Raw genomic sequence first — 17,820 nt, 5'->3', positions numbered from 1 at the left:
TCTTGAAAACATAACAAACCTTTCAAAACAACCCTAATCAGGGCAAAAAAAAATATTGATGTTTCATCTGCCTTTGTTTTGTTATAGAGAACTTTACCTCCATTTCATGCAAGGCCCCGCCTCCTCCAAAAATAGAAAGGAAATTTCCACCTTACACTGGCTTTGGTTCTGAAGAGGACTCTCTCCGCTCCTGCATAGGCCTTGTGCCCACCCCTCATCGGAGGAACTTCAAGAAGTTCATGGAAAAAGACAGGTGCTTGAGGGAACCATTATTTCAGTCTGATCCTTTCCCAGATGTCTTCGGGGTTTATACTATTGTCCTCATGACAACACAGATGCCACTTAATTTATCTAATTTCATGTCCAGGGATATGTTGTTATAGCTTTTGAATGCACTTGATTAATATGTCAGTATTATCAGTGGTTATTTTATTGATTTTTTTCAGCTTTATTGAGAAGTAATCACCATATAACATTGTGTGACTTTAAAGTATACAACATAGTGATTCCATATATGTATATATTGAAAAATGATCTCCATAATAAGATTGATTAACATCCATCACCTCATATAGTTTCACAGTGTTTTGTGATGAGAACTTTTAAGATTTACTCTCTTAGAAACTTTCAGACATACGTTATCATTTGGGGTTTTTTTGTCTTTTTTTTTTTTTAAGGGCCGCACCCATGGCATATGGATGTTCCCAGGCTAGGGGTCGAATCAGAGCTGTTGCCGCCAGCCTACACCACAGCCACAGCAACGCGGGGTCCGAGCTGCATCTGCGACCTACACCACAGCTCACGGAAACTCCGGATCCCCCAACTCACTGAGGGAGGCCAGAGATGGAACCTGCGTCGTCACGAATGCTAGTCAGCTTCGTTTCTGCTGAACCATGACGGGAACTCCACATTATTGTTTACTGTGGTTTCCACGCTATACATTATGCCCCAGGAATTATTTCTCTTAAGAGTTGGAAGTATGTACCTTTTGATCACCTTCACCCCATCCTCCTAAACCCCTAACCCCACTACCTCTGGCAACCACCAGTCTGATCTCTGTTTTATATGAGTTTGGATTTTTTAAATTCATTACCTAAGTGAGATCATGCAATATTCGTCTTTCTCTGTCTGACTTATTTCACTTGGCGTAATGCCCTCAAGGTCCACCCATATTTGTTTTGTTTTGTTTTGTTTTTCCCACAAATGGCTAGATTTCCTTCTTTTTTATGGTTGAGTAATATTCCATTATGTTGTGCATGGAATAACATTCCATTATGTGTCAGCCGACCCTTAGGTTGTTTCCCTGTCTTAGCTATTGCCACTAATACTACAGCGAACTTGGGGATACAGATATCTTTTGGAGACAGCGATTTCATTTCCTTTGCATATACACCCAGAAGTGGAGTTCCGTGGTAATTCTGTTTTTAATTTTTTGAGGAACCTCCATACTGATTTCTATAATGGGTGCACCCGTTTACATTCTCACCAATAGCGCACCAGAGTTCCCTTTTCTCCACATGCTCACACTGAGTGGTTATTTTAATGTGTCATCTGGAATCCCCTAGAGCCATGTTATCCCCAATCAATGTTGCCTTTCCATGTGTAAGTATATATGTGTGTGTGTGTGTGTGTGTGTGTGTGTGTGTGTGTATGTCTTTCCGTATGTCTTATCTATCTATCTAGATATATCTTCTCAGGATGGTCCCTAGGAAATGGTGTAGAGTAGGGGTCAGCAAACTTTCTTAAAGGATCAGATGGCAAATATTTTCAGCTTTGCAGACCATGCGGCCTCTGTCAGGACCACTTAGCTCTACTGTTGTAGCATGAAAGCAGCCACAGACAGTCCGCAAATAAATGCGTAACTACATTGCAATAAAACTGCTTATGGACACTGACATTTGAATTTCATATAATTTTTACATATCACAAAATATTATTCTTTTGATTGTTTTCAACCATTAAAAAATATAAAAACCATTCTTAGCTCATAGGCCCTATGAAAACAGACGGCTGGCTATATTTGGCCCATAGGCTGTAGCAGTGTCTGTGATTTATAAGTGTTTTTTAGAATGTTAATTGGCAACCGATGTGGTTTTAATTTGAGAGCCTTGGTTGAGTTTAGGAACCATAGATTGCTCACAGAGTGGAATATAATTTCAAAAGAGGCACTTTCAAAAGTATTCCTAATACACACGAGAAAAAATCTGCCCCTGACTCCTGTGTATAGATGTGGGCCCTGCCCATGGCTACTTTTTCTGCAGGGAAAGGAGGCCCTGGAGAAAGGAGTCGTGGGCGCGGGGAAGAGTGGCGGACACATGTTGCAGATGCTTGAATAGGAGGCGGGCTAAACATTCAAGTCCTGGGTGAGGGAAATAACGGATCGGGAGAATCGGTGAAGGAATGATAAAGGCAACCTGTAGTAAGAGCAGCAGCAGCAGCAGAAGGCAGGATCCTGAATTGGATAACATTTAATGGCGTCGGATGCTGTCGTGGAATATTTTGAAGTAGAGAGTATACTTTTGCTATGACCATAAACACAGTGAAACTATGTTAAGAATTGCGTAGCATGTCTAAAAGGCTACCTTTGCCATGACGTGATGTCCTTTGTCTTCTAAGAAATAATCTTTTACTTTTAAGGACTCTCAATGTGGGTTTCTAAGTTTCAAGGTTGATGCTGCTCACAGTGTGGCCCCCACACCAGTTAGTAATACACATTCTTGTGCCTCACCCCAGACCTACTGGGGTCAAATCCCTGGGGGTGGAACCTGGTACTGGGTTTTAACAGCCCTTCCAGGAGGTTCTGATGATGGGTTTGACCAGGGTTTGAGAACCACTGATTTCCTTCACGGAAGAGGGACACAAACCCGTACTCTGTCCTCCCTTCTAGATAGCCATGTTTTCAGGAAGGTTTGAGGGCAGGACCTCTGATGGATACTTTTCACTGACTGCTGTTTTTAAGGGCAGCCACCCGAAGGAGGCGGGCAGGAAGAATGTCCCTATTGTAAAAGGAGAGGGAATTTTTCTTATAAGTAAACAAGATGAAACACGATCCAGGGTGTTGCTTCTGGAACCCAGGGGGAAAACAATTCCTTGTGGGTAGTTGCCTTCGTCTCTCTCTCTGTCTGCACCATGTCAACTGGCCCACAGAGCACTGCCTGTAGACAGCATTCCACGTTCTTGTCCTGTTGTGGCTGGAGGACGGTGGTACAGGCACAAATGGCTCTAATTTCTTTTCTTTCTGTCCACTCTTCGTTCCATGCCAGGAATATACTTCCCTCAAGCTCCTCCCACACAGTGACCTTGTTTCCATAGAAACTGGCACATTCAGCTGGAGACTTACACATGAGTTTGAATAACCCTTGGTTTTAAAACCGTGAGAACCTAAGGAAGATGATCTCACAAAGCATACAAAGAACAGTTTCTTAATGCAAATAAATAAAGCATGAATTGAGACATGCAATCATAGTACATGACATATATTGATTATATATCCTGCTATTTAAAAGTTACCGGCCAATTGTTGTATGAAGTTAATGGTGATCTACTGTGAGTCATTGGAGGAGATAGTTTCAAATTAAATCATCTGAGGTTTTTGATGGAATGAAAACCTTTATGGTCTGGGTAAAAATTCACTGCGGTGGCCTCCTGGGCAGATTGTCTAGTCTGACTTGGGAGAACCAGAATCCTATCTTTCTTGCTGCACCTGGCTGGCTGAATTAGGTACTCTGTTCCCTTTGTGCTCACAGTACTGTGATCATACCTCTAATAATAATAATATTACTAACAACAAGCAATTTGAGGTTACGGTGTGCTCATAACCACAGTACTTGATTTCGTTTACTCTTCGGAACAACCTCGTAAAGTAGATATTATCATCGTATCCATTCTTCACATGAGGAAACTGAGGCTCAGAGGATCTGCCCAAGCTCGCACAGCTAACTTTTACTTGAACTAGGATATGAACTCAGGGAAGTCTGACTCCTGGCATTGACTATTCTCGCCACAGAACCTGTACTTACCATGGTGTGTGGCAGTTACTTGTTTATGTCTTGACCAAAAGCTCTTTGAGGGCAGGGACTGGCTTTATTGCTTCTCTCAGAGTTAGGGCAGTGCTGGCTATATACTTGGGGTTCAATAAATATTTTGTTCAATAAGAGGAGGAATGATGAATAAGTGAATAAGTAGTATGAGCATTCACCCTTTTAGTTCTTAGTGATGGATAGAAGAGATAGATGACTTCCTCCCCGGAAGGCTGTTAGTCCATAGCTGTGCGTTCATAATCATATAACATCTAAAAAATTATGATTTCATCTTAGTCGCTGACTTGTTTCAGATATTGTCGATCTGCTGTCTCCATAAGTCATTTTTTTCCCTCTTTTAAGAAGCTTTTGGAGTTCCCGTTGTGGCTCAGCTGAAACAAGCCCAACTAGTATCCATGAAGATGCAGGTTCGATCCCTGGCTCCACTCAGTGGGTTAAGGATCTGGTGTGGCTGTGAGCTGTGGTATAGGTTACAGATGCGGCTCGGATCCAGCGTGGCTGTGGCATAGGCCAGCAAGTACAGTGCAGATTAGACCCCTAGCTTGGGAACTTCCATATGCCACAGGTACAGCCCTGAAAAGCAAAAAAAAAAGTTTTTCCCATCAGTAAAGATAAGCATTCATGTCTCTTCTAAGCATAAGACTATAGCTATAGCTTCTGTAAGGTTTTCAGTATGTATGTAGCCCTGAGTGAGCCGTTCATTTTCTTATTCAACAGATACTAACTGAGTGCCCACTTTGTGCCAAACACTGGTCTTGGGGCTTGGAATACATCAGTGAACAAAAAAGACACAAAGCCTGGCCCTCAGAGAACTTACATTCTAGCTGGGAGGTAGGCAGATACTAAACAAAAAAGGTAATGCGTAACTATATTCTGTAATTTATGGAAGTTATTAAAGTACCATGGAAAAAATAAAGAAAGTAGTAAGTTTCTATGAAAAGAATAAAGGGTAACTTAGAGTGTGGGGCTGAGGAGCTCCCCTGGTTTCAATTTTAAACAGTGTGGTCTGGATAGACCTTACTGAGGAGAGGAAACATGTTCTAGGCAGAAGGAATAGTGTAGAGACCCTGAGCATGGAGCAGGCTTGGGATCCACAAGGAGCAGGCAGGAGGCCAACAAGGTTAGAAAAGATGAGTAATGGGCAGAGTAGACAGATGAAGAGAAGTAATATGTGGTCAGAGCACGTAGGGCCTTGCAGACCATTGTAAGGGTTCTTTTGACTTCAAGTGATAAGGGGGACTCCTTGGGAGATTTGAGCAGAGGAATGATTTGATCTGATTTACATATGAAAAGAATGACTCTGGATGTCCCACTGACAGTAGGCTATAGAAGGGCAATGATGGAATCAAAGACCAGTTTGATTCACAGACTACTCCAGGAGTCCAGGAGAAAAGTTATGATGGCTTAATCTGGATGAGTTATGGAAATTTTGAGAAATAGCAGATTCTGGAAATATTTTGAAGGTTGAGCCAGTAGCACTTTCTGGCAGATTAGATATGAGATGTGAAAGAAGAGAGGAGATAAAGATGACTCCCAAGGTTTCTCCAGCTAGAAAGATGGAGTCGCCATCTACTGAGCAGAAGTTGAGTTTTGGAGCTAGTTAAGTTTGAGATGTCTGTTAGATATCAAGTGAGGGTATTGAGTTGACAGTTGGACATAGGAGTCTGAGGTTCGGGAGATAAGTCAGACTAGAGATAGACCTTTGGAAATCATTAGCATGTAGATAGTATTTAAAGCCTGAAACTAAAAGCAATCATCAAAGGAGTGAATATATACAGAGAAATAAATGACCAAGTTACTCTTTTTTCTTTTTTTTTTTTTTTTTTTTGCTTTTTGGAGCACACTTGCAGTATATGCAAGTTCCCACACCAAGGGTCCAATAAGAGCTACAGCTGCCGGCCTGCACCACAGCCGCAGCAACATGGGATCCGATCCACATCTGCGACGTACACCGCACACAGCTCATGGCAACACCAGGTCCTTAACCCACCGAGTGAGGCCAGGGATCGAATCTGCATCCTCATGGATCCTAGTCAGGTTCGTTAACTGCTGAGCCATGAAGGGAACTCCCCAAGTTATTCCTTGTTAGCCCCAGGACACCCCAAAGTAAGAGACTGAGGGAAAAAAGGAGGAACCAGCAAAGGATACTGAAAAGGAGCGAGCAGAGAGGTAGAAGCAAAACCAAGAGAATACAGGACCTGCAAGCCACGTGAAATAAGAGTGTCCTGGAAGAAGGCATGAGCATTTGTACCAACCGCTGCAGATTCATCAAGTTAGACCCCAAAAGAAACCATTGGAATCAGTATCGTGGAGATCGTTGCTGACCTTGACAAGGGTAGTTTAAGTAGAGCAAACCTATTGGAAGTCAATTTAAGAGAGAATGGAAGAAGAATTCAAGAAAACGAGTATAGATAATTGTGGGCTGTGTATAGAAGAGTTAAGACATGACTGCTGGACCTAGGAATTTATCATTTATTTTGAGACATTGGGAATAAATACATTAAAAAGACAGCCAAGAATACAAGTCTATACAGCTCAATTGAGTGCCATAGATAATGACGTTCAGGAGGCATGGGTGGGTGGTCAGCTGGAGAGGCAGCCAGCAGCCATGGTCAAGGAGAGCTCTACTGAGTGGGGCCCACATGGATAGACAGGACTCTGGGCAGGCTTAGGAAATGATGAGGAGGAGGGGAGGGGATGACACCAAGTGAAGGCCTTGAAGTAGCAACAGCACAGTGTGGGACACTAAATGAAGTGGCTTGTGTCACTTGAGTAGAGAGTGCATTATAGGTAGTCATGACAAATAGCTGTGTGTATATGTATTTGAATCTATTAATGGGCCAGAAAGTCAGAATGAGCAGTGTAGGTGCTATGATAGGAAACAGAGAAAATGCTAATGTTTTTTGAGTGCTAGGAGTATTGTGATAAAAAGAGTGTCTAGAGACGTTACGATAATCAGCACTTTTTAGTCAAGGAAATATCTGAAGATACTTGCAAGTGTTTTTCAAAGGGTGCTCTAGGAGTGACTTCAGCAGAATCTCCTGGGGGCCTTATTAAAAATGCAGGATTTTGGAGATGCAGGCTAACTACTGAGCTCATATCTCTGGGGGGGTGGGACTCTGGATTCTGTATCTTTAACAAGCTCCCCAGGTGACTTTCATATACAATAAAGGTTATGAAGTGCTAGTCTAAAGATTTTGTTTGAATAGATAATATTCCTGATTGATAAGCTGTCCAGAACACTAGAATTAGCTGGAACAAAAGGCATATTAAACATGAAAAGTCCATGCTTCACATACACACTTACAAATTTAAGTTCTAAGAAGCTAAATTTGCAGTAGTGTTCATTTGGCCTCATTCAGTTGCTTCAGTGCTATTTCAGGCATCTGTAAAAGTTATGGGTCTTCCGTGAGAGGAGGGTTCTCAAATCTATTTGTTACTTTTAAATCCAATTGTGTGCCAGAGAAGATGGTTGACAAAGACATAGCTGCCCCCGCCCATGCTGTACGAGGTTTGTCTGAAGCCTGGGAAACTAGGGACTAAGAAAACAGATCTGGCTGTTTTGCCTGGGCCGTCCTGGGGCTCGCCTTCCAAATTGCTGTTTTCCATCTCACTTGAGGCCTCAAGCTGGGAAATCAAGAGCGCCATGCTCTTTCAGCCCTGCTTCCCTAATCAAGAGAAAGGAGCAGAGAAAAGCACCTTCTGCCTCTGCAAATCACTGTGACCAGAAGGAAAGAAGGCATTTCAGCACAGGAGACTCTGAAAGTGAAGCACCTCTCTGCTTAGAGGTGTGACAGGGAAGAGGCGAAGGACCTGGTTTATTTTACTCTGTGCCTCCTTGGGGTAGTGGTTTTGGTTATCAAAGCCCTCCCAGAGGGTTTGGTGTTTGTTCTGAAGTGCACCTTTCACTAGCTGATACCTACAGACACCTTCTCCTAACAGCCCATAAGTGACTTTCAGTGACCAGGCAATCAGTTTGGAGAACTTTCGATTCCAGAATTTGATCCTATATTCAGTCTAGTAGACTCTTCTACTCATGCATAGAAATTTTTTTTTTTTTTGGCTGACCCGTGGCATGTGGAAGTTGCCCGGGGCAGGGATCAAACCTGCACTACAGCAGTAACCAGAGCCATAGCAGTGACAACACCAGACCATCAACCTGCTGAGCCACCAGGGAACTGCCATCCTTAGAATTCTAAGTGCAAATTTCAATCTACGGATCTTATAGCAACTTTCTATAAACATTTGTCGAGTGCTTAGAATGTAAAACGTGTTATTTTAGACAACAATTAATAAGATGCAGTCCTTGCCCTCAGAAAATGGACTTGAAACGGCAACTTATGATATGGGTGATAAGTGTTATGAAAGGGAAGGTCTATTAATACAGCATTTGAAAGGGAAAAGGTAAATTTTCCTTTGAAGGGAGTTAGCGGAATGCTGGGGAGCTGGGATCGTGAGTCAGAGAGGAGAGGCTGTGGGATCGGAAGAAGGAAAAGAAGCGGGCATGAGGAAGTGGGTAGTGAATCGGGGAGGTGGCTCCAGGCACCAGCAGAGCATAGTGGCTGGCCTGATGATTGGATCGTTGACCAGCCTTGTGAGTAGGGAGCAACCGTTTAATGCACATGGTTTGAGCAGTGTGTTTATGACATTTATTTTGGGCATATCTTCCCAATGTGTTACACTAGACATCGAAAGAATAAGAGATATTTTAATAAACTGCGAAGATGTCTCTGCACATAGATTTAGAGCCTTAATAAGAAGATGGTTGAACTTTCTCAACCTCTGGAGAATTTATACTAGTCTCTCAAAACATAGCACACCTGGAGTTCCTGTCGTAGCTCAGTGGTTAACGAATCCGACTAGGAACCATGAGGTTTCGGGTTTGATCCCTGGCCTTGCTCAGGGGGGTAAGGATCCGGCATTGCTATGGTGTAGGTCACAGACTTGGCTCGGATCCTGCATTGCTGTGGCTGTGGTGTAGGCCGGTGGCCGATTGGACCCCTAGCCTGGGAACCTCCATATGCCTCGGGAGCGGCCCTAGAAAAGCCAAAAGGACAAAAAAAAAAAAAAAGAAAAAAAGAAAAAACCAACAACAAAAAAAAACCCCCAAAAAACAAACAAAAACAAAACAAAACAAAACCCTCATAGCACACCTGTGGGATAGGAGGTGGGTGAAAGGGGTAAAGGTACAAACTTCCGGTTGTAAATAAGCCAGTGGGATGTAATGTATAGCATGGTGACTGTGGCTCATAATACTATAATATGTATTTCAAAGTTGCTGAGAGGGTAGATCTTAAAAGCTATCATCACAAGAAAAAAATTTTTTTTTTGGCTTTTTGCTATTTCTTGGGCCACTCCCGCGGCATATGGAGGTTCCCAGGCTAGGGGTCGAATCGGAGATGTAGCCACTGGCCTACGCCAGAGCCACAGCAACGCGGGATCTGAGCCGTGTCTGCAACCTACACCACAGCTCACGGCAAGGCCGGATTGTTAACCCACTGAGCAAGGGCAGGGATCAAACCCACAACCTCATGGTTCCTAGTCGGATTCGTTAACCACTGCGCCACGTCGGGAACTCCGAAAAAAATTTTTTTAACTAAGTGTGGTGATGGATGTTACCTAGATTTATTGTGGTGATCATCTTATAATATATACAAACATCAAATCATTGTGTTGTACACCTGAAACTAATACAACGTTATATGTCAGTTATGCCTCAATAAGAAGCAGTACAGCATGCATACCTTTTGCAGACTTTTTTACATGCATAATGTGTGGAAGGTTACTTACATAATGCTATAACCCTCATTTTTCTTCCATTTAGCTATGGCAACATAAGCAACACACTCCGGTTTTTTGCAAAACTAATCACACACAAGTGTGCTGACGTGGAAAGGATGTTTGTTATTTCATATTTTCTCAGTGATGACACAATTTCAGTGTTCGAACCAATAGAGAGGAATTCAGGTAAGAGACATACCTCTCCTAGCAATTTACTCAGAATAATCACGTATCTCTTCATGTTGAAAGTTAGGCGATGTGATCTGATTTTTATAGCTTAGATGATCTAAGATAGTGGCTTCCATTTTTTTAAAAACCACTGAAGTTCAATTTACGAAGATCTCTTAAATGGGAGCCCAGACATATAAAATTATAAAAGAGGAAGAGTTTGGGTTGGCTCAGGACTGGACGACTAGGACACCTCCTTTTAGGCACTCTTCCCACTTCCTCTGTGGCCTCCGAGGCACCACTGTGGAATCCAGGGACTTCAAAATCATGGTCTGGCTACCACGTTTCACTCATAGCTAGCGGGGTAAGAAGAAATCTGTATTCTTGATAGGATCACTTGGAGAATTTTTAACTCTAAGACAAGAATCCCAGAGTAGCCATTTTAATCTTTAGAACCTCTTTCCCGCTGGCTTGTCTGTCTGTCGAGGCTGTTGCAGGGTTCCCGCTCCCAGGCCCACGGAATGGAATGCATCACTGCAGTGGACCGATACGGTGGCCGTTGCTGGGGAGAGTCACTGATTTTGACCTATAAATTATAGAACTCTAGGGCTCTCTTCTTTGTCCCAACATGTTTACAACCTGTGTTGAAGACACACATTTGGGAAGAATAATCAGTGGTGTGCTGGTTCACTAGCCCTATTTTGTACAATTTGTCAATTTCCATGATGTTAAATACCCAAACCATGGCCAATTTCAAGCAGCCAACAGCTCAACAACTGGCTTGCAAAATCCCTGAACATTTCACAGTCAGCCCTTATGAGCTAGTATGAGCCACTCAGCACACCAATGAATAATGAATAATTTGTATAACTAAATCAGGCTCCACAGTGATTTGAATAATGGATCAAATCCTAAAGTATGAAATCAAATAAGGATGAATATAAAGTCATACCCCGAAAGGTCAAACAATCAACTCTATACAGCTAGAATGGGGACGATCTGGCCAAACAAATGACAGCATTCATCAAACAGAAAGGAGGATGGCAGTCAGCCGCAAGCTGCTGCGTTATAATAGCAGCCCTGGATGAGCACGCACTATTATCGTTGTAAGACCTTTATGAGGTGAAGTTTGGATGAATCCAGGTCCGCCAAGAGGCAAACCCCAAGATGAGTTTAAACGTGCAAGAGATTTATTAGGGGAAATGCCAGTGAGGGAAAACATGGCAGGAGCCAGACGAGGCCAGGAAAGCCGCCAGACTGCAGGACTGCAGTGCACGAATGACTCCTGTGAAGGACAGAGGAAAGGCAAAGGGGGCAAAGTCTTCGACTCTAGTGAACCACTGCGAAAGTTTTGCTAAGGCTGACCGGGAGTCCTGCAGCCAAAGCCACCAGTCGGAGGAGCCCCCATCTTGCAGGCATAGGCCTTGGTGTCGCTGCCTTGCTCAGTCAGGTGTTGGCAGCCACCTGTGGGAAGCATGACCTGGGCACAAATCTGGGGATAGATTTCAGAACATAGCAGTTGGAGCCTTCTGGTAACTGTGTTTCCCGCGGCAGGCAATCTGCTCCCGCCACCCGCCTCCCCCAAATGTTCTTCCCATTTACTGATGAGAATTCGGAGAGGTCCAGAGAGATGAAATAACTCCTAAAGATCATCCAGCAAACAAATGACAGAGCCACGGTGGGCTCCAGCTCTGTTCGGCTCCAAAGCCTGTGTCTTTGCACCACCTCTGGTTTCTGAATGTGGTAGGAGTGTGATGAAGCTGATCCCCAAAGCTCATCTGGTCTTGGGTTGTGTGCACAGGTCGGAAGATTTCAATTCAGTATTAGTTAGAAAATAGTGGAGTTCCGTGTTCACCTCTGCTCACCACCTTCCAAGAGGCCCAGAAAAGAGGAGATGAAATGGTGAGAATTCTGGAAAGGAAGAAAACTGCGGCATTGCTAAAAGAAGCAAAGATAGTTTGCCTGTAGGAAAAAAGAGTAAAGGGGGCTCCCATAGTTATCTGCAAACAATTAGGTGAGTTCCTTTCCAGAAATGGGGCATCTGACATTTAATCAGTGAGTCAGAATAAGCAGGAGACATCATCTGGGACAAATAGGTGGAAATAAGCTCAGATGAGAAATGTTCTATGTGGTTGTGTTCAAACATACCCTAAGATGTTCCCGATGTCCTGGTGCCTAGGTCACTGCGCGACACAGAGCACGTCCTCGCTTAGTGTTTGTTTAAAGTGTTTGGAATGGGAAGGGAGTAGAGCGAGGCAAGAAAAGGCTGGAATGCCATACTATGATCTTTCCTCTTGACACGCTCACCTGGGAAGTCTCATTTCTTCGCCTGCTGCCTCATTCTTCCCTTAAGTACTACGGGCAATGTGAGTTCCCAGCTAAGTTGTATGGCCCGTGTTTGAGCACGAAGTACCTCTAAAGGCAAGTGGAATGGTTCTTTGAAGAACAAAGGCTCCTCCTTCACTTTTCCTCTCTTCTTCCGCAGGATATACTGGTGGGATGTTCTTGAAAAGAACTCGTGTTAAGAAGCCTGGACAAGAAGTCTTTAAAAGTGAGTTCTCGGAATACGTCAAGGCCGAGGAGCTGTATGTTGGAGCCAAAGTGGACGTGAATGGCTACCTGTTTCTGCTGCTCAACGCTGATGAGTACACCTTAAACTACATGGAAAAAAATTCAGATAAGGTTTGTGTCATTCTCGGCTCGCCTCCCAGCACTCTGCAGCCTGTGTTTTTCTTACTCCAGGCCTTTTCTTCTTCATCTTGCCCCCCGTTTTGCATTGTGCATTCGCACATGTGGGCATGAATAATGGATCTGCACGACTTGGCCGCAGGTCCCGTCACAGAGGCCAGGGCCCGGTCTCCTCTGTTTACGTGCTGGGTTCTCCGCTGCCCAGCATCACGGATGCCAGGCGCAGGCAGGAGGCAGGCCCAGGGCTGAATCAAGTTTCCTGGGTTTTCTGCTGACTCTGACATTATCTTCAGAAAGAAATTCAGCGACGATCGGAAAGGAAGAAAATCTGGTGCCACACACTGTGCCGTCCCAGTTAATTGGCACAGGCCTGCAGAGAAGGCCAAGACCCGAACAAACAGAAACCCCAGGGGAATCTGAAAGTTGCTGGGGTTGCAGCTTCCCATAACAGGAGCCACCTGAGGCCTCAATGAGCCTGCAAGGACAAATTGGCCGCAGTGAGCTCAAAGGGATTTTTCATTTGAAATAAGATGGCAGATGGGTACTATTACTGAGAGTACTGTTGTGGCCGGGCTTTTCAGTAAAAATAACATGTTGACAAAATCTTGATTTTTAAAGGGTAGACTAGTTTGGTGGGCAAACCCGTGTGTTTCAGAACCATTGCCCAGTATTGAAGAATTATCTAGAAGTAACTTATTAAAAAGGTCTGCCTGCAAATAATAATATCTGTGTGCCAATTATATATGTCCACAGTACCAATTCTCTTTCATTTATGTATAAAAGGCTCAGGGGTGAGGTTGAGGGGCACACACAGGAAGCATCAAGGGGGAGGGAGCAAGAGTAGGGGGAGAGACTGGGAGGTTGGTCTGACCCCTGAGGAAGAGGAAGAAAGGCGGGAGGATGGGGGTGGGGAGAGCCTCAGACACAGCACAGCTCTGAGAAAATATCCACCAGGCTGATGGGGAGCCCGGAGCAAAGCCTGAGCATCAGAGAAGCCACACATCAGGCAGGAATGGCCCAGCTCATGCTCAGTCCCTGGCTGGGGAGAGTCTGGGGAGAGTGTGGTCTCGGTGGGATCTCGGAAAGCTGCAGCGCTGCAGAGATCCCGAAGGAGCAGCAGCTGGGGGCTGTCAGCTAACAGTGCTCTTGTCCGTGTGGCTCTCTTGATGGCAGGCTTGGGCAGCGCCCTCCAGGGCTGCCACGCCAGCTCCCCCTTTGCAGTGTCAGGAACCTGGCTCAGTTCCGCCAGCCGGTGACCCTTCAAGAGCACGGAGTTCAGGTGAGAGGCCCAATGAGAGGACAGTTAGATTTCTGGAGACCAGCAGGCTTGGCTAGGAAACCTGACTCCTTAAAAGCTGAGGGGCCTTAGGCATGTGTCTTGCCTGGATCTCACGTTTCCTCATCTTTATAATGGGAGCACGAACAGGGCCTGTGACAGAGATTTGCTGTGAAGATTAGATGCATGATGTGTTTTAAGTGCTTAGCTTTATGTGGCCTATGGCAAGCTCAGTCAGTGTACAATTTACAGTAGCTATTGTAAATTAGAGCTTTATTTTTGAACACGGGGAAAACCTGTATTTTAAATTTTTTTCTTTTTTTGTTTAAAGAACTGTTTTTTGTTTGTTTGTTTGTTTTGCCTTTTAGGGCTGCACTTGTGGCATATGGAGGTTCCCAGGCTAGGGGTCCAGTTGGAGCTATAGCTGCCAGCCTTTGCCATAATCACAGCCAGGCAGGATCCGAGCCACATCTTCGGCCTACACCACAGATTACGGCAATGCCAGATCCATAACCTACTGAGTGAGGCCAGGGATCAAACCCGCGTCCTCATGGTTCCTACTCAGATTTGTTTCTACTGTGCCACGACGGGAACTCCACCTGTACTTTAATGTTTAAAAAAATATATATATATATAGCATGAATATATATGTAATTATATATATATATATATAACCTGTACTTTATATTATTTTTTTTTTTTTTTGCTATTTCTTTGGGCTGCTCCCACGGCATATGGAGGTTCCCAGGCTAGGGGTCAAATCGGAGCTGTAGCCACTGGCCTACGCCAGAGCCACAGCAACGCAGGATCCGAGCCGCGTCTGCAACCTACACCACAGCTCACGGCAATGCCGGATCGTTAACCCACTGAGCAAGGGCAGGGACCGAACCCGCAACCTCATGGTTCCTAGTCGGATTCGTTAACCACTGTGCCACGACGGGAACTCCCCTAACCTGTACTTTAAATAAAAGATATATATACAGCATGAATATATATGATAAAATACATGTATAAAAACTACTTTAATATAAAATATATATAGCACGAATATATATAATATATACATTATATGTCATATACACACACATAAATATGTGTATGTGTGTATAGATAGATAAATAGATGCATATATATATTAGAGAGACATAAAGGGCTTTTCTCCTTTTAGGAAGATAAAAGCAGTGTAGGACATTATCTGGTATTAGCATCCCAAATGAAAAGTGCATTATTTTAAAGCTACCCTCAACAGGGATGTTCTAAAGCAGAGAAAGATTAATACCAGTCTGGGGAGTCTTTTCGAAAGAGCTAATAGATCCTATTATAGAAAGAGATTAAAGGAAATGCAAAAAAGAGAGGGAGTGGGGGGGCTGCAGAAGGTGCCGGCCCCCCTGGTGGCAGAGAGGGAGCTTGATACTAAGATACCATCAGTGTTTTTATTTTTGTATTTAGTCTTCTCCTTTTTTTTAGCTCCTCACTGTAATTTGTTACAGCCTTATGCTTTACTGGATCAAATGAGACATATTCTTCCAGAGTCAAAAACCAAATCACGGTGTAGGAGACGGGAACTGAGGGCTGCCTGGGGAGTGAGCGTAAGCGGACTGCAGTGCATGTAGACCCTTGGTACCCAGGCTCGCTCTGCTCCGTGTATCGCCTGGTGGCCAGCAGTTCTAGAGGGCCCACTCTAAAGAGCTGGAAAAAAGTGGAGGTTCTCTTATTCAACTTTGGATCCCCATTGTCTCCAGTAGGGTCAATGTCCAAGGGTTAAGGGGAGGAGGCTAAGGTAGGAGTAGGGGCTCTTTTCTGATTCCTGTGGCCTGCTGTCCCTTAAGCTCATTTCTCTCTGATCTGGGCCTTTGCTAATGTCACTTGTTGTTCTAGAGCCTTCGCTGAAGAGGTCCAAATCTAGTCGTGTCTTCTCTGTGTGTGCTGGTCTCTATGGAAAGATGTCCCCAGCTAAGTCCAGGTTCACAGTATGCAGTCTGTGCTGGCCATCAGAAAGATTGAGTCCCTGTCTTAAATATTTTTCTTTTCTCCCTTCCAGTTTCCTAGGAGCAACATTAAACTTGCCCTACAAAAGGTAAAAGAAGAGGAATCAAAATCCAGAGAGCTCAAGCAGGTGTTTACAGCCGCTGACTGTAAGCACACGAAGATGGTGGATTATAATACCTTCAGGTAAGCCATGCTCTGCTAGCAGGAACCTTTTTGCTTCTCAGGAGTGTCCGAAGAACAGAAAGAACGATTTCTTCCCTAGCATTTCCTAATTAATTTCCTACACACTTTTTATGAAGTATTGGTATTTCCTTACATTCGTATTACTTTGCGATCAAGTTTTGCCCATTTCAGGTTTTATGCATTTGCAAATAAAAGAAGTTCATGGCGGGAGAACAGAAAGACGAAAGCATAGTAAGGCACAGTGTCCTGTGAATCATGCATGGTGTTGAAGAATCAGGGCAGGGCCAGGAAGGATGCATCTGAGCGAGAAAGGCCGAAAACGGTGGAGCCCAGAGCACCCCTCTGAAATCTGAGCACCATTGCCCTAAGAATGTGATCCAGCTGGAAGAGAGAGTGGAACCTTCGCCAATTATCAGGGAGAAGGTGATGTGTGTGAATCTTTGTGTATGCACGCTCACACCCATCTCTGTATTTTTAAAGACCTAAAAGTGTAGAAATCGAGGGGAAACTGACAGTGGCTAGAAATATTATAAGAAATCATGAACAATAAAGATTTTCTCTAAGGTCGAGCTGAATTTTAGGACTGTCCAGTGACTGACCTAGGCAAATTTCCAAACAGCAGAAACACAGGGAAATTCACATTCAGGGTCTGGTACAATTGCAAGACTTCTTAGCCTGAAAAGAAAGTGAATGGAGCGTTCAGGAGAATGTAAATTAAATCATGGATGGAGAACAAAGGGGACTTTCTCTTTAGGCTGAGACTTCTGGCTCCTGAAAACAATAGTGGCTGAAAGCTATGTAGGAAACCCGGCTTGATGCAGTCAAGATGTGGCTGAGACATGAAGACGTGCGCCCAAGAGAGGGTGGCAGGAGGTCTCTCTGACTTTGTGTCTGAAGTTGCCTAGTGCATCGATACCTGCGCCCACCCTTAGGCCCAGAGGGTCCCCAGAGCTCATTTGTCGTGTTAACAAAGCTCTTCTGTGTCTCCGAAGTGTTCTTTTGAGAGCAGCAGTCAGAGGACGTATTTTTATTGTTTAGAATCCCCAAGCTTCTGGGATCAATGAGAATTTATAGTTCTTTGTTATAGTTCATCGCGGTACACATGTTCATGGCCTTTTGGAAACTAAATGGAGACTGGGTAAAGAGCAAAGACAATCGCTCAGGCCGTGGACTGATGGAGAGCAGTGGAGGAGAAAACGAATTTCCATCAGAAATGAGGAGTGGTTTCCTTTTACTATTTGGTGTTCTTTCACCAAAGCATCCATTCTCCTAGCACTCTAGCAAAGGCTGTCAGAGACACTTTAGTGAGTTTTTGGGGCTTTGGGGGAAGCACTTAGGTCAGGCAGGAGATCTGAGGAGGAAAAGTTGCTCTGTGGACAGAGGCCTGACCCTAACTGTGGGTGGAATAAAGGACAGCCACACTGTGTGACTGCAGGGTGACCGCAAGGCCCCAGATGCTCAGAAAGAACCAACTACAGATATTTAGACCCTCTCCCAGCCAGAAATTCCTTAAGATGAAAATCAGATCAGACTCTACCTGGCTTAACCCTGCAGTGGCGTGTCATCATTCTTACACTAAGATCCAAATACTTCATTGCAGTCAGCAGGGCCTTGAGTGATGCGACTCTGTTTCCAGTGTCATCACTTCTTTTTCTCCGGCCTTAATTCCCCAGGCTCAGACGTGTTTCTTGACCT

At 44.3% G+C, this 17,820-nt stretch overlaps 1 protein-coding gene across 5 annotated transcripts in view; it reads left to right on the top strand.

Moving 5' to 3' along the window:
* The window catches only part of EFHC2 (EF-hand domain containing 2), a 183,537-nt gene that overhangs the window by 89,746 nt on the left and 75,971 nt on the right, over window positions 1-17,820 (top strand). For 3 of the 5 annotated variants that reach the window (XM_085007794.1, XM_021080072.2, XM_085007793.1), the window contains 4 exons: window positions 88-253; window positions 9,865-10,007; window positions 12,475-12,671; window positions 15,995-16,125. In XM_085007794.1, coding sequence (XP_084863920.1) covers window positions 88-253; window positions 9,865-10,007; window positions 12,475-12,671; window positions 15,995-16,125 — 637 coding nt within the window. Of the gene's footprint in view, window positions 1-87; window positions 254-9,864; window positions 10,008-12,474; window positions 14,353-14,701; window positions 16,126-17,820 lie in introns of those variants that run through there. The other 2 variants (XR_014835287.1, XR_014835288.1) reach the window with 2 other exon arrangements.

The sequence above is a fragment of the Sus scrofa genome, chromosome X (assembly GCF_054392235.1).
Source record: "Sus scrofa isolate SSC_HxYL_T2T_F1_AM1 chromosome X, Sscrofa_HxYL_maternal_Yorkshire_Landrace_v2.0, whole genome shotgun sequence".
Classification (NCBI taxonomy): Eukaryota; Metazoa; Chordata; class Mammalia; order Artiodactyla; family Suidae; genus Sus; species Sus scrofa.
Note: the sequence above shows the minus strand (reverse complement) of the source record. Positions and strands in the feature narration are given on the sequence as shown.